General features: G+C 40.3%; 1 protein-coding gene across 1 annotated transcript; it reads right to left on the bottom strand.

Moving 5' to 3' along the window:
- Window positions 1-210: 210 nt before the first annotated feature.
- Window positions 211-5,191, bottom strand: LOC149868437 (cryptic protein-like). Its single transcript, XM_090037225.1, has 6 exons — window positions 4,909-5,191; window positions 4,378-4,427; window positions 4,083-4,259; window positions 2,987-3,101; window positions 2,789-2,898; window positions 211-664 (listed from the first exon to the last, which is right to left on the bottom strand). The coding sequence occupies exons 1-6, from the start codon at window positions 4,926-4,928 to the stop codon at window positions 549-551; spliced, it is 588 nt and encodes a 195-aa protein (XP_089893351.1). The 5' UTR covers window positions 4,929-5,191; the 3' UTR covers window positions 211-548.
- Window positions 5,192-14,242: the final 9,051 nt, after the last annotated feature.

The raw sequence follows: 14,242 nt of genomic DNA, 5'->3' as shown, positions 1-14,242 counted from the left end.
GCAGGGAGGGAAGAAGGTGGGGGGCAACACCTTCCTAGAGAGCTGCTCAGTATGACCCCTGGGATCAAGAAACAGCTACAGGGAATTCCCCTTACCAGCTTTTTCCTGTTCATTTACAAGGTATTGAAGTGTGGTTTGACTAAACAAATAAAATCAAGGTCTCCTTTCTAATAAGTTTAGCTTTATTTTTAAAAATATTATTTTTCAATATATAAAATAAGTAATAGTTATAACTTAATATTTAAGGCATAGAACATCTGGGGAGTTTTCTTCCATTGGAAGAATCCACATTTTAAGAGTAGAAAACTGTTAAAATCAGGTCCTAACACAAATAATAATTTTAATAATAAATACTTAGCATTCAACCATCTAGTGCCTTTTTTATAGTCTAAGCACTTAACTAGCATTAACCATATAAATTAACATGCCCCTGCCAGGTATACGTAAATAGATACATCTTCTAAACTACACTGAAGAAAAATTAAAGTATGATTCTGAGTGTGAAAGTGTTGCAGCCCACAAATAAGATCTTCTTGGTATAGCCACTCTCATAAAGGCTTGCTGCAGAAGAAGAAGAGGGTGACAAAAGAGAATGCCGTTTGTTTTAATCTTGAGCCACTGGAATGTAACCTAGGAAATTCCTCCTCCTCTTCCTCTTTTACATCTGAGAAAATAATAATAATAGTAATAAAAAGTTAATGGAAGTGAAATGCAAAGGATTTCTACAGACTTTGAAATTCCTTCCCCTTTCTCTCCCCCTCACCCCCAAATAATCTTTTCAGGTACTTAGGTTAAAGCTATCAGCTGTGAAAGCCAATCAAAGAGTCTATTCTCAGAGGAGAGATGTGAATGGATGCCATCAATGATCGTTTGAGAAGCAACTGATAGCACTTATCAGCTCTTGCAGGCATCAATCTCAGAATAATCAAATGTAAATACCTAGCAGAGGAAAGGATGTTAGCAAGTGACATACTCTCAGTCTTCAAGCAAGCTTTTAACCCTTTCTTCAAGGGAAAAGATTACTTTTTTGGCCATTAGCACAAGCAGAAAAGAATACCTTCATGCAACCTTTTAACAAAAGATTCTCCACTCTGTTTCATCAGTTTTATATTGGTGTTACCCCAGTTGACATCAAATTGGTTTAAAAGAGTAGAGGGTCAGGCCTTATGTCTCTTGCTGTTGCAGGACCAGACATATAACAGGATTCTGAAGTCAGGGAACTCACTTGGCAAGCAAACGGTTTTTTGCACAGAACAATTTAAGTTGTTGTTGCATGTAATTAAGTCAATAGAGAAGCATGCAAGATAAAGGCGTTTCAGGTAATATGCGCTCCTATTTTTCTAGTCACTTGGTATTCCCTGCAGTGCACATCATTTGTTCTTTGTTCCTGGGATGGAAGGATATTCCCTGGTGAGATTAAGAGACTCTGGTCTCAGATTTATTTTTCAGAGTTCACATTTTATTCCAAGTAAAGTTATTTATTCCAAGCAAGAGTCATAGCTTTTCTATGCATCTTTTCAGGTAGTCTCTATCCCACCCAGCAAATTTCAATCTGTTCCTCTCCCAAACCCTTCAAAGAGACTTTGCTAAAGTGTGGGTCTCTGAAGATTTTCTTTTCAGGCTTGTGTGTGCGTGTGCATGCACATGCGCGTGAATACATGTACCAATCTGTATCTGTTCCTCTCCCAGACTCCTTAAAGGGACTTCTTTGGTAAAGCGTGGGTCTCTGAACATTTTAAACATTAGGCAGAAAGCAAGGCAGTGTATAGATTACCTTGTTTAAAGACTGTCCTGCCTTCTGCTTAGCTTCAGACTAAAGCAGTTAACTACTGGTCTCTGTTCATTGTAAAATTTTTACATGTGCATTTGCTTATTTGGCTTAGTGGTTGTTCTACATATGGACTAACTATTAGTAATTCAGTCCTAAGACATTCTTTTTCTACATTGTTTTCACAAAGAAAAATACCTTGAATTTTTACATGGGTCTTCAGCAGTACATCTCCAAAAAGTGATTTAACAAAGTAGTTTTTCTTGTAATTTGTTGTAATCTGGGATTATTAAAATGTCCAGTTTAATACTAGATTAGTCTTGGCCTTCCAAACTTTACAAGTTTAGAGAACAGTCCAGACAGATTTGGTTCAGGAGGGAGGTTCTGATTTTTGCAGCTTGCTCTCAGGATGATTTTTTTTCTCCCTAAAAAGCCTAAATTCCTGGTGCCTCAGGTTTCACCTGTATAACATGGGAATACTAATACTTCTGTACAGCACCAGGCTGAGGAAAATTATTTATATTTTCAAAATGTAGTGATATCTTCTGATCAAAAGCTCATGGTAAGAGCAAAAGTCTTGTTTTTATATTTGTTAACAGATTTCAGTAAGACCCAGCAAATTTTTATGCATATGTGTAATTACTCATGTGAGTTGTCCTCTTGTTTTAAAAGAATAGCATTGCATGCCTGTGCACAACTATTGCAAGACAGGATAAATCATTTGACCTCTTTAATTTGTCATTTGAAATATGGGAAATAATTTTCTACTGCAAGTGTCCTATGGGATTCACTATTATTTCTAAAGTGCTTTGAGATTTTTGGGTGAAGAAGTTCAAAATTATAATTACTGTGAAATTAAATGTGTTCTTGGTCACTGAGCAGGCTTTAGGTAGAACACTGAAACTTTAGTGCTCTATATAAAACTTTTCTTTAAAACTGAAACTTCAGAAAACAACTTTGTTAGGCAGATCATTTAAAAAGCACCATTATTCTCCATGGATTTGATGAGTTTTTCCTTACCACAGTTGTCTTGCGTTCTTCCTGAAAGGCAGTGTAGCATGCCATACCCACATCGACAGAATCGACAACCCTTGATTATCCAGGCTCCATGGGCAACAGGGCCACAGTTGCTGTTAATGATAAGGGAGATTTTTTTCCATTTTCCTGCTCATCAACAATGTTAAAACTGGAAGATTTCTGATTTCAGCTCTTTCTTACCGTTTCCGTTCATCATGCTCACAGTATCTGCCAGTAAAATGTTTTAGACATGCACAGAAACTGCCTAGGATACAGGTCCCTCCATTTTGACAACAGTGCCTGTTCAGCTTTTTACCTAAAAGACAATGATCCACAATTTACTAAGAAATAGAAAGGCTTTAAATCTCCTTTCTTCTCACTTGGCCTCTCATGTCTCCCTAGCTGCGAAAGGATCTTAAGGATGTCTAGGTTTATTGTCTTTAAGGGCAATAAAATTAGCTGCCTGTTAGTGATGTTTGTTCAGTTAAGCCCAGTTTGTTTAGTTAAGGATTAAAAGCAAACTAGCAGGGATTAAAGGATGGCCAAGAAGCAACTCCTGACAAGATCTACAGAAGTAGTACACACGTAACTGAAATATTTCATTTTGACAGAGACAGACCTCAGCCCCACTAATAAATCAGGGTTTTTTCCCCTGGCAGTGTCCTTCCGCTTTTGATCAGTCATGCCACGGAAATAAAAGGAACTTGAAGGACGCTGTGTTTCAAGCTGCCTAGGTTACAATCTCAAACCTGAAATTTTGTGATGAAGTAAAAATCTGCCATTGTTTGTGGATGTTATAGTTTGCTTCCAGACTGTAACTCTTAAGACAAAATGAAGGCAGGGTAGAGGTAGACTTTATGAACTAACTGAACCAGAATTACACAAGCTTTATCTAAGCTCCCTTTGTCAGATGCTTAGATAAAATGAAAGTTTTAGTTGATTTTAACCATCAAACCCAACATCATGTTTCACAAAGTCTGAATGAGACCAGTATACAGCTCACTTGTAACCCCAGCATCTGCTTCTATTTTCTGTTATCCTATATAGGGGGGTTGTAGATTAAAGATATGTGATTTAACTTTGACTTATTTATGTCTACCTTATCAGTAGGTATGGAAAAGGACTTTAAAATGACCCATTTTAAACTATCAGAAATCTATTCTAAACTTCTAGCTTAGCTAGTGCTCAGGCTCTGAGAGTTTGTGACTTTTTTTGTGAATAAATGCTTGTGAAGGCAGGTTGTAAATGCATAATGCAGCAATATTCTAGCATGGCATAAATAAATAATGTTACCTACTGTCTGTAATCCCAGTGAAAGGCACAAGACTCCTAGAATTTGGTTGCTTCCTGCTCTCATAACTTTGATTCATGTCATTAAGAGCATTTACAATAGTGTCTTGAGTTTTTGGCTGCTGCTTTTGAGCTGTGGCATTGACATTTTCTCCAGCATGTTCATACCCTTCTTTTTCACGGCCTTGAAAAGGTAGGGAAAACAGAAGAAGAAGGAAAGGGGAGGTTGAAATAAATTAATAGAAATATAAATTCATTAAAAAACCGCCCAGAACAAATTAGAAAAATGAAGCTTTCTTTACCTCTTCCAAAATGAATGACTTGCAAGGCCATAGGCACCATAAAAAGAATTCTACAGAACACCAAAAATATTGTATTAGTTTATGGGAATAAAAACTACAGAAAATTAAAAATAAGATTAATATTATTACTTATAACAATGTATAGTGACAAGAACATTTTATGCATTATATAAGAGGTACAAATCAAACTATCACACCATGATTAACAAAATAAACCAGTCTATGAAGAACACTGTGTTCGTATAACTTGAATTTTCATCCAGAATGCCACAGGTAATTCTAAAATGTGACTCTTTTCTGGGTGCTTTCTGTAGATGTCTTGAGTACAACCTTACTATTACTGAAGCATCCTATTTCCAAAGGTACTGAAGTCAAGAAACATGCAGTAACTTCCACTTGAACTAAGGTTTCAAATTCCTTGTTTCACTTTTGACACCTCTTTAAAATAGTCTGCCTCCATTCTGAAGGCTTAACACAAACTTAAATAAGTTCTTGGATCTGGGAGATAACTGGCAGAACAAAAACCCTTACCTAACATGTCTCCAATACATGTTCCTACAGTCAGAAATGCTTGTGTGATTCTCAGCAGCTTGATTAGAAGTACAGTTCCAAGGTAGGTTGTTATATGCAGCAGTCTTCAGATCATACACTGGGATTATTGAATCCAGACAAGGAAACAGAGAAGAGAAAGGATGATTGAGGAATTTTTCTTTTTTATCTCCAGACCATAAGAATATAGATGAGACATCATTCCCAGCTCTGCTGCTTGTGATTCTTCAGTAAGGTACTGACAGTCAATTACCATTTCTTTGAGCTTGAAAGTCAATAGCCCTCCCCTTACCAAGACACAGCTTGCTGTAGGGGTGGAGCAATATCTCACAAGAAGAAGGTTGTTTCTACTATAGCTAAAACTTCAGCAGGCATTTCCCTGGTGAAACTCTCCCTTCAGGCAGTAGGAAGCAGGCTTCAGTGTAAAATGATACAAGCTGGTTTCATTTTCTCTGTTTTTCCCCTCCAACAAAGTATCCCTAAGCTGAGTTCAAAGTTTAGGCAGACTTGCATCAAAACTCAATACCTGAACTTTGAGGAAGTTTAGAACTGGATTCAATCTGAATTTTGGGTCTTAAATTTTATTTCTCCACTTCAAAAAGTGCCATTTACAATAGTTAGTTTTTCTGCTTGCAATGGACCTCAGGGGCTTACAATTAGCCACCTGAATCTGTTCTGTATCTCAGTGAATATCCTGGTTTTCAGAAGGACTGAGCTCCCATGGTTCTCATATCTTTGAGCGCCCAAGTTTAGAATGTGTCGGCCTCAATGTAAATGTGTTACCTTCTGAAATGTTCTAGGTATTCGACACCAACAGAGGTAAGACTACATTTTAATGGTGTAGATCAGGGGTGTCAAACTCATCTGATCCCTTGGGCTGAATGAGGGTCTCTGGGCTAGTCTGTGGGCCAGACTGGATGCTGGGCCTTGCTCTGGGGTTTGCATTGTGTGTGGCTTGTCAAATTATTACTGCCCCTGTGGGGGCTAGTATAGGACACATGCTGCATGTGGCACCCTGCTGGACCATCCCTGTGTACTGGTTGTAGGGCTGATCTGGTCTAGCAGGGCCTTGCATGCTAGGGCTGGCCCCCTGTGCCATGTGCAGTGCCATTGTTGCTGGGTCCATCCAGTGTACCATGCATCAGCCTCATTCTAGCACAGGGGCTGGCATGCTGCTGGAGTGAGGCTGGCACATGCTGCGCACAGAGCGTAGTTTGGACCTGGCATTGAGGGCTGTACAGGTAGCACAGGTGGCCAGTGCGGGGCATGCACTGTATGCGGGTTCTGGCATAGCCTGATTCAGACCAGTCCTGGAGCCAGCATGCAGGGTCAATCTGGCACAGGCACTACATGCCCCCGTGTCACAAGAGTGTCTGTGAGGCATGTAGGGTTATTTCTAGACCCATAGGCTGAATCATATGGCTCCACAGGCTGGACACAGACCACATGTTTAATGCTCTTGATATAGATCATCCATTACAAATCTTATATGTATATGTCACTGATAGAAGACATATCCTTCTTACAATGGTGTATCCTTTTTATTCTAATATAATAAAGGGCTTAGTATATCCTTCTGTCTATAATGCTCTTGGAATACTCTGATTGGTTTCTGAAACAACCAATCAAAGTGCTCCAAGAGCATTACTGACAGGAGGTGGCAGTGCAGCAGAGTGCCACCATGACAGCAGGACAGAGGGGATGGAGCGGGGTGGGCTCGCCCTCCCCCCCCTCCCCTGCCCTGTTTTTTGGAGGCGGTGCTGACGTGGGGAGTTTTCCCCTCCCCCCTCCACACCTGGAAGGCGGTGGCAGCGTGGGGGGTGAGGTTAGGGTTAGGGTTAGCAAGCTTCCTGCCCCCTTTGTCCCTGCCTACTCCCCTCCCTACCCTTTCTCGATGGGTAATTTGCTAGTATAATCTATAAATGTGAAGGTTCCTTATTATGGATTCATGCAGTGGGAGAAATTATACCCTCTTGAAGAAAAAAAGGGAGGAGAGAGACATTTCTGGCTAAACCACATCTTTGGAGATATCATTACAACCACAAAGCATACCCTGATTTGACAGAACTTGGAGCTAATTCCTTATTTTCTTGAATTTGCAACTTATGAAAAGAAAGTGTCTGGAACATTACAGCATTAGCATCACTTAGCATAGATGCAAGCAGGGAAGAATTGATCCCTTTTTACCCTTACTGGGTTCTGACAAAAGAAATTCTGGTAGCAGCAGCTGCCACCACTGATCTGCTAGAGCATGTACCATATCCATAGGTTTCTGGTGGCAATGTGTGGTTTAACTGCACTTGTTTTGCCAGCAGAGCCCAAAGTGCCTCCTGGGAAGATATAAGACAATGCTTCCCAACCTCTTCCTCAGCATGACCCCATTTAAATGGTGGAAATTTTTTGCAATGCCAAAATGATACAGACAAGATCAGTGCCCCCATAGGAGGCATGGCTGGAGCAGAGCCTGTGGCAGGGAAGGATGCGGGCTGCCCCCCACCCTCTGCACAAATTTGGGGGGCACATGCCCCTTCCCCCCACCCTCCCTCCCTGGGAATGCGTGCAGTGGTAGGGAGCCAGACTTCTGCCATCCCCCCAGCTGGGCCCTGCATTCTGGGGCAAGGCCCTAAGCACCGGCCCAGCTGGGCAGCACTCCCAGCTCCAGCCCCAGCCCTGCCCTGTCCCACTCTCTTCCTCTGTCCCTCCATCCCTCCCTCTCTGTGGGGGCTTCAATCTGCCCCCCCCCCCCCGACTTAGCTGAAGAGAGCTGCTCTCCGTACTGCCTGGCTGCCACATGTATGTGTGTGTACGCACGTGCATGTGGTACCCCCTACCTGATCACCCTCCTTCCACTCACCCCAGCCCCAAGCAGCCCATTGCAGGCTGGAACTCTGCTAGCCTGCAAGGGGACCTGCCCTTTCCTGCTTTTTTCTGTGATTTTCATCATAACTGGTCAACTGTCAAGTGTCTTTGCAAACCCATTTTTTATTGTTGCAATGCCAAATGGGATCATGACCCCAAGGTTGGGAACCACTGGCATAAGATATTGAAGGATCCACTAAAATTGTCAAAAGGTGCCTATACATGTCTTCCATCAGTTGCTGGATAGTGTCAAGAGCCTTCTTTCACTGAGGGGAGGTGTAACTGCCACCAGAAGCAGGGGGTTTCCTGCTGCAGAGGAGCTATGGATATAGACATGCTCATAGTTTTGATGGCAGGTCTTGAGTTCAACCAGCAGAACATTTTAATGTAGGCTATGTCTTGGGTTTTGTACATTTTGTGATAACAATTAGAGGTACAATTTATTCACATTACATGCAACATGTAAGAGAGGAACACATGTTCTTGTTAAGTTCACTTTAGCAAAACCTGGGGTTGAACTCAACCAGTGATATCAGTGTAAAAGATAACTTGTGCATCTTGTCTCCAGTACAAATTTACATCAGGATAGCTAACTTAATGTAAAAATATACCATGAAGCCTTAGGTGACATCTATACTACAGACTTTTGTAGGCAAAGCAACATTAGTCAGGGTATGATTGATATAAAACACACTGGCCTCCAAGCAGAAGGTTATGCAGCTATCTGGAGATAGCTGGGTACAACTGATGGCTATGATTGCACCTCACCACTAGACAGCAGGGAGTAAGTAATAAGTAACCTGTTGGCCTTGTGGAATTAAGTATCTCTAGATAAGCACAGACAGATGACACCTATGCCAGTGTAACTGATTTGTTCCAGGTCAATTACATACCAGGTTGGATGAAGTTAACCTGATATAGGGGTTTGCGCCATCTGACTGTATCATTTTTTACATATAGTCTGTCCAGGCCTGATGTGCAGCCACATTCTTAGCATTTTCCAGCTACATTTTATCCCAACTATGGTCCAATAAAATATATCACCCTACGAAATCCTTGCCCCTCACTTGTAGCTCATTGTGTTTTAGCTTAGGTTTGTTACTGATTTTAAATCAATATTAGCCACACTTATTCTAGAACACACACTTGCACTGGAATAATCAAAATTTATTATATTTAGCCCTGTCTACATGATAGCTTATTACTACTGCACAGTAGTGTTGCATCATGCTTCCTGCCACACGACACTACTGTGCAGTAGTAATGAGTTAGTGAGCGGTCAGCATCATGAAAAAGCTGTTTGGCGACGCAGTAACTTCAGTTACTGCACAGTCATTTAGTACTTGTTTATACAAGTATTAAATGACTTCACAGTAATGACTGCGCAGTCAGCATCTTGTGTAGATGCGACCTTTAACACCATTTTCTCTCTTGGTGTACATATGTTTAAACGAGTTCTCATTGTAAGTTAGAGCAGAAGAGGAACCACTCACTGTCTGATGGGGACATACCAGATCACAGATTCTGGACTCGAGACTTCATTTAAAAGGAAACAGGATGAAATCAGTGGTATACCACAAAATCCACACTTAACTGAACAGTATCTTAGATTAAATTGAAACAAAATTTAATATCTGGCTGATTCTTTCACCATTTATGCCACCTGCTCCTTTTGGCTCTGGTTCAAAAAAGCACTTAAGTTCTAGAGACCTGAAGTTAAGTGTGTACTCAAGTAGAAAGCAGGATAGAGGTGAACCTTACAGACTAACTGAATCAGAGATGCATAAGCTTTTGTGAGCCACAGCTCATTTCATTAGATGCTCAAGTGCTGAGTCAAATAGGGGGGCTTTCTTAAATTGGGCCATAATCTGCTTCATGTGGTTTTGGAAATGAAATAAAGCTAGTTTCTGGTTTGCATGTGTTAATAATTCATTTTTTATTTTCTGGAAAAATGTTTCAATAATGTGTTTTTAATTTTTTTGATCAAACATTCCTAATCACAGGGAGGTGCTTAATTTTTTATTTTTTAAAACTCTGTTCTGTGTATCTGTACAAATTGGCTTTGTTAGTGCAAAAGATTCAGTATGTCCTTGTAGCAACTGCATTTAGCAATGCACCAGTGTATTGTGGGTCTCAAGAAGTGTAGGTCATGGTTCCCAGCCTAGATTCCTGATGTAGGAGTAGTAGGTTATTCCAAGTATTAACTGCTCTAAATGTGAGATTTATCTTCCTTATCTATAAAAAGTGGATAATGTTTTAAGTTCAAGAAGAAAAGCAGTAGATTCATTCTTTTAATTATAATGATTCTTTTAAACAAGACATAAACTTTAAACCTATCCTAATTGTCTTTGCCTTTTTTATTTAAAACCTTGAGAAAATGAATACTCATTATCCAGTTCAGTGCTCTTTCCTTCATCACAGACTGAAACCAGAATGGGGAGAAATGAACATGCAAAATAATCATTTAATTTTTAGTAAATGTAACCTGGATGCAGTTCTATCAAACTACCTCTCTGACATTAACTTCTTAGTTTTATATTAGAGGTAACTTAAAAGCATTGAAGCCAGTAAAGATAGATACATTTTCACACATTGTACCATTTGTTTAAGATCAGAAGTCAGCCTTGTGGAGTGGAAAATCTGATGGCCTGGGGAGTTGTAAAACAATTGATAAATGTTTCTCACTATGATTCATTGTTTCTTTCCCATCTCTCTACAGGCACATAGAAAAGCACATGTATGAATTGAGGCAACAGATGTATGATGCAAAGATGCCAATTTTATTTGACTGACTGATGAAGATGAGTTTGGCACAAAGCTATGGAATATTCTCTGCTGTTTGCCGTAAACAGAATCCACCAGAAAATGATGAGGGTAAGTCCATCTCCTTTATCATCTGCAAACAAGGTAAGAATGGAGACAACTAAGGAATTGGGCTAAGAATTTAGCCCTGTGTATGCTAGAAGACTTTTTGATGATTAAACATTAATTAGGTATTTCTAGTAGATATTGTGTCCTTCAATGTGCCTGCTCTTACCAGTTTGGTTTACATAGATGAATTTTGTGTATCTGTACAAATTGGCTTTGTTAGTGCAAGAGATTCAGTATGTCCTTGTAGCAACTGCATTTAGCAATGCACCAGTGTATTGTGGGTCTCAAGAAGTTTAGGTCATGGTTCCCAGCCTAGATTCCTGATGTAGGAGTAGTAGGTTATTCCAAGTATTAACTGCCGCCATTTACTATCCTAAATGTTAATAAGGAGCACATCCACAAGGAACTGAGTAACGTTGTGAGTAACATTGTGCAGTTGGCTCAGTATTTCCTAGGTTCAAGGAATCTCATTTGGCACTTGAGGGCCAAGGGGAGCCATGGGCAGAATTTCAGCTGAGAATGAGGGTTGGCAGAGGGTGGGAGCTAAGCAACTTGGATATCACTTCCTTTCTGGAGCCCTTGCTCGAAATACTGACTGCTTAGGAGTCAGGAGAACTTAGAGTAGGGATGCTGCAACTGAGGCATCTGCTTCTAGGAAGCTTTAAGGTTTTAATTCCTCTTTAGATTGGAGCAGAGTTATTTGACAGATGGGAGTGGAGTTAAGTTGGTGGCCTCAAATAAAAGCATTGGAAGAAAATGAAGCTCATACTCATTATCCAGCGTTACCTCTGGTGGGATACTTGTTCTAGAGGGATCATACATAAAGATGAAACTTAGAGTATTTAAGATCACTAAGAAATCTAGCCTCAGAACTAACCAGATGCTTGGACTATTAATAGCATGAATGATAGCAAAAGAAAAACACCATATTGTTCCATTATGTTTCAGTCCTGTGTATCAGTTGACCCCACATTTTATGGTTCCCTTTGAAAGACTAAATTGTTTACATGTGATTGGAGCAATATGGAGCCAGTTGTTTTCTTGGCTACGACTAATAGAAAACTAATCATTTTTAGATTGTAGGAAGTGAGTTTGTGTTCTTTTTTATAAATGTCAGTTGTTCAGTTGAATGGTATATTATGACCATTCACCACCTCGCCAAACCAGAAGTGTTCAAAAGTGGTCTTTTATAATAAGAATCTTGTGATTCTGCCAGGATTCATTTTTGTCATTCTTCTTACTCTGTGTATAAGCAACAGGAGATTTTTATGCACAAACTTACCCTAGTTTAATTATATTTAGTTAAGTTGGTGCATATTCTTGTATCATTATCCTTATTCAAGATTAAGTGGTTTATTGTCGCTTTGCTGGAATATGTTCTGAATCAACTCTGCAATTCCTACCATGTCATATTGCCCACTAGAGAGCAGGAGGCCAGCAGGGCAAATAACACATTGGCATGCATCAACTGATGCATCTCGTGTGAAGCTAAGGACGTGATACGCCTGCTGTACTCAGCACTGGTGAGACTGCAGTTGGAGTACTGTGTCCAGTTCTGGGTGCCGCACTTCAATAAATATGTGAAAAAACTTGAGAGGGTCCAGAGAAGAGCCACCCATATGATCAGAGACTTGCAAGGCAAGCCATATAAGGAAAAGCTAAGGGACCTGGGCCTCTTTAGCTTAAAGAAGAAAAGGTTGAGAGGGGACTTGATAGCCGCTTACTGCTATATCAGATGAGTGCATCAGGAGCTTGGTGAACAACTGTTCACTAGGGCACCCCAGGGGAAGACCAGGACCAATGGATACAAACTTCTGGAAGGCTGCTTCAGGGCTAATACCAGGAAAAACTCCTTCACAATCAAGGTGTCCAGACTGTGGGTTAAACTCCCTCCAGAGGTGGTACAGTCATCTACCCTGGTGGTTTTCAAGAGGAGACTGAGCAGTCACTGCACTGGGGTCACTTGACCCCAGTTGTCTTCCTGCCTAGAGCAGGGTGGCTGGACCCAATGATCTGCAAGGTCCCTTCCGGCCCCTAACGATCTATGAATCTATGAAACTTAAGCTAAACTGAAAAAAAAATTTTAAACTAAAATTAAAGACATCCATGCAGTGGGTTGCACCACATTAGGTCTTCTTCTAGATATACTGACTGTGGTGATACTCTAAAGCCCTACAACTGTAGTGCTACTCTAAGGCTTGTACTGATGACATTGTAAGGCCATTTACAGGTGTTACATTTCTATCAGGAGAATTGATGCTCTTCCAGTTGAAAATAGGAACATACAAGTGTTCACTCAGTTTCTCTTGGGGGATAACATGTCCTCTCCAAAGGAAGAAAACAAACCAGAACTCTAAACCCATAAGGTGAGATTTTGTTTTGGTTGCCAAAAAAAAAGGGGAACAAATATTGACTGATTTTTTCCATTAACACTTTCTTTTTGCTTGAAGAATCATTTTCCATAAAGTTCTTTCTCTCTCTCTCTCTTTTTTTGTAAAAAAACTTTAATGTGTCAGTAAGGAAAAGGGATTTGAGACAGCAAATCTATAGTTTTGGGGCTGTGTTTTGGAGGTTTTTTTGGTCACCATCCAAACCTAATTCATTGTAATACTAGTACTTGTCCTCTTTCATCACTCTACTGCCAAGTAATTGTCTCCTGTCCACCATTGTGGGAGTTTGTGTGGATGCCTTTGGTGAAAAATGGACTCTTGATAGATGCAAAAGGGATGAGTTCTATCTTATTCTCCTACCTAACTGGGTTTCACTTTGAGGATATTCATTTTGTTTGGCACTGCGCTTAAAGCTGCATTCAGACAGATACTGTAGACATGTCTTTATTGAAGAGTTAACTCAGGCATTTACTTGAGTAGTGACCAGAACAGCCCTTCTGTTCACATAAAAATCTCTGGATTTTCGTGGTATTTTCCAGTTGGGTTAGCTGGCTTGGTATAAACTCTAACCAGAATGATGCTTTCACTGCAATGAACCAATACTGATTTCCTGGGTACACTGAGCTTTTCTGAATGGCAAAGTTCATTCTTTCCCCCAATCAGCGAAAAGGCCCTGGCATTTTTCTTAGGTCAGTCGGCAATCTGAAAGCATCTTTCTTGGGAAGTGCATTGTTTCAAGGTCAAAAGCATTGGGTATCTTGTACAAAATGCAGCCATCTCTCAGAAGTGGGTGTTGTCAATAGTTAAAAAAAAAATCAAGAATCAGGTAAGAAGCTTCTTGTAGAATTATCCTCTAGGGTACCCTAGAGGACATGAATTGTTGAAGAAACTTTACTCAGAGTGGTCACTGACAGGGTGGGAAGGCTGGTCAAACTCATGTAGTTTTAATGCCTTAGATCAGTGGTCTCCAAAGTTTTTTGATCGCGCACCCCTATCAGTAAAAAATTTTTGAGCACGCACCCCAAATATCTGTATATTTATATAAATAGAAATAGAAGTTCTAATATTTTCTTCCTGCACCCCAGTGGATCATCTTGCACACCCCCTGGGGTGCGTGCACTCACTTTGGAGACCACTGCCTTCGATTCCTCTTTAGACTACTTTTGAATAGTTGGAATGGAAGTTGTGTGTGTTTT

This window comes from Crocodylus siamensis, chromosome 3 (genome assembly GCF_052110815.1).
Source record: "Crocodylus siamensis isolate JL-2025a chromosome 3, ASM5211081v1, whole genome shotgun sequence".
NCBI classification, from domain to species: domain Eukaryota; kingdom Metazoa; phylum Chordata; order Crocodylia; family Crocodylidae; genus Crocodylus; species Crocodylus siamensis.
The sequence above is the reverse complement of the archived record's forward strand: the minus strand, read 5'-3'. Positions and strand labels throughout refer to the sequence as shown.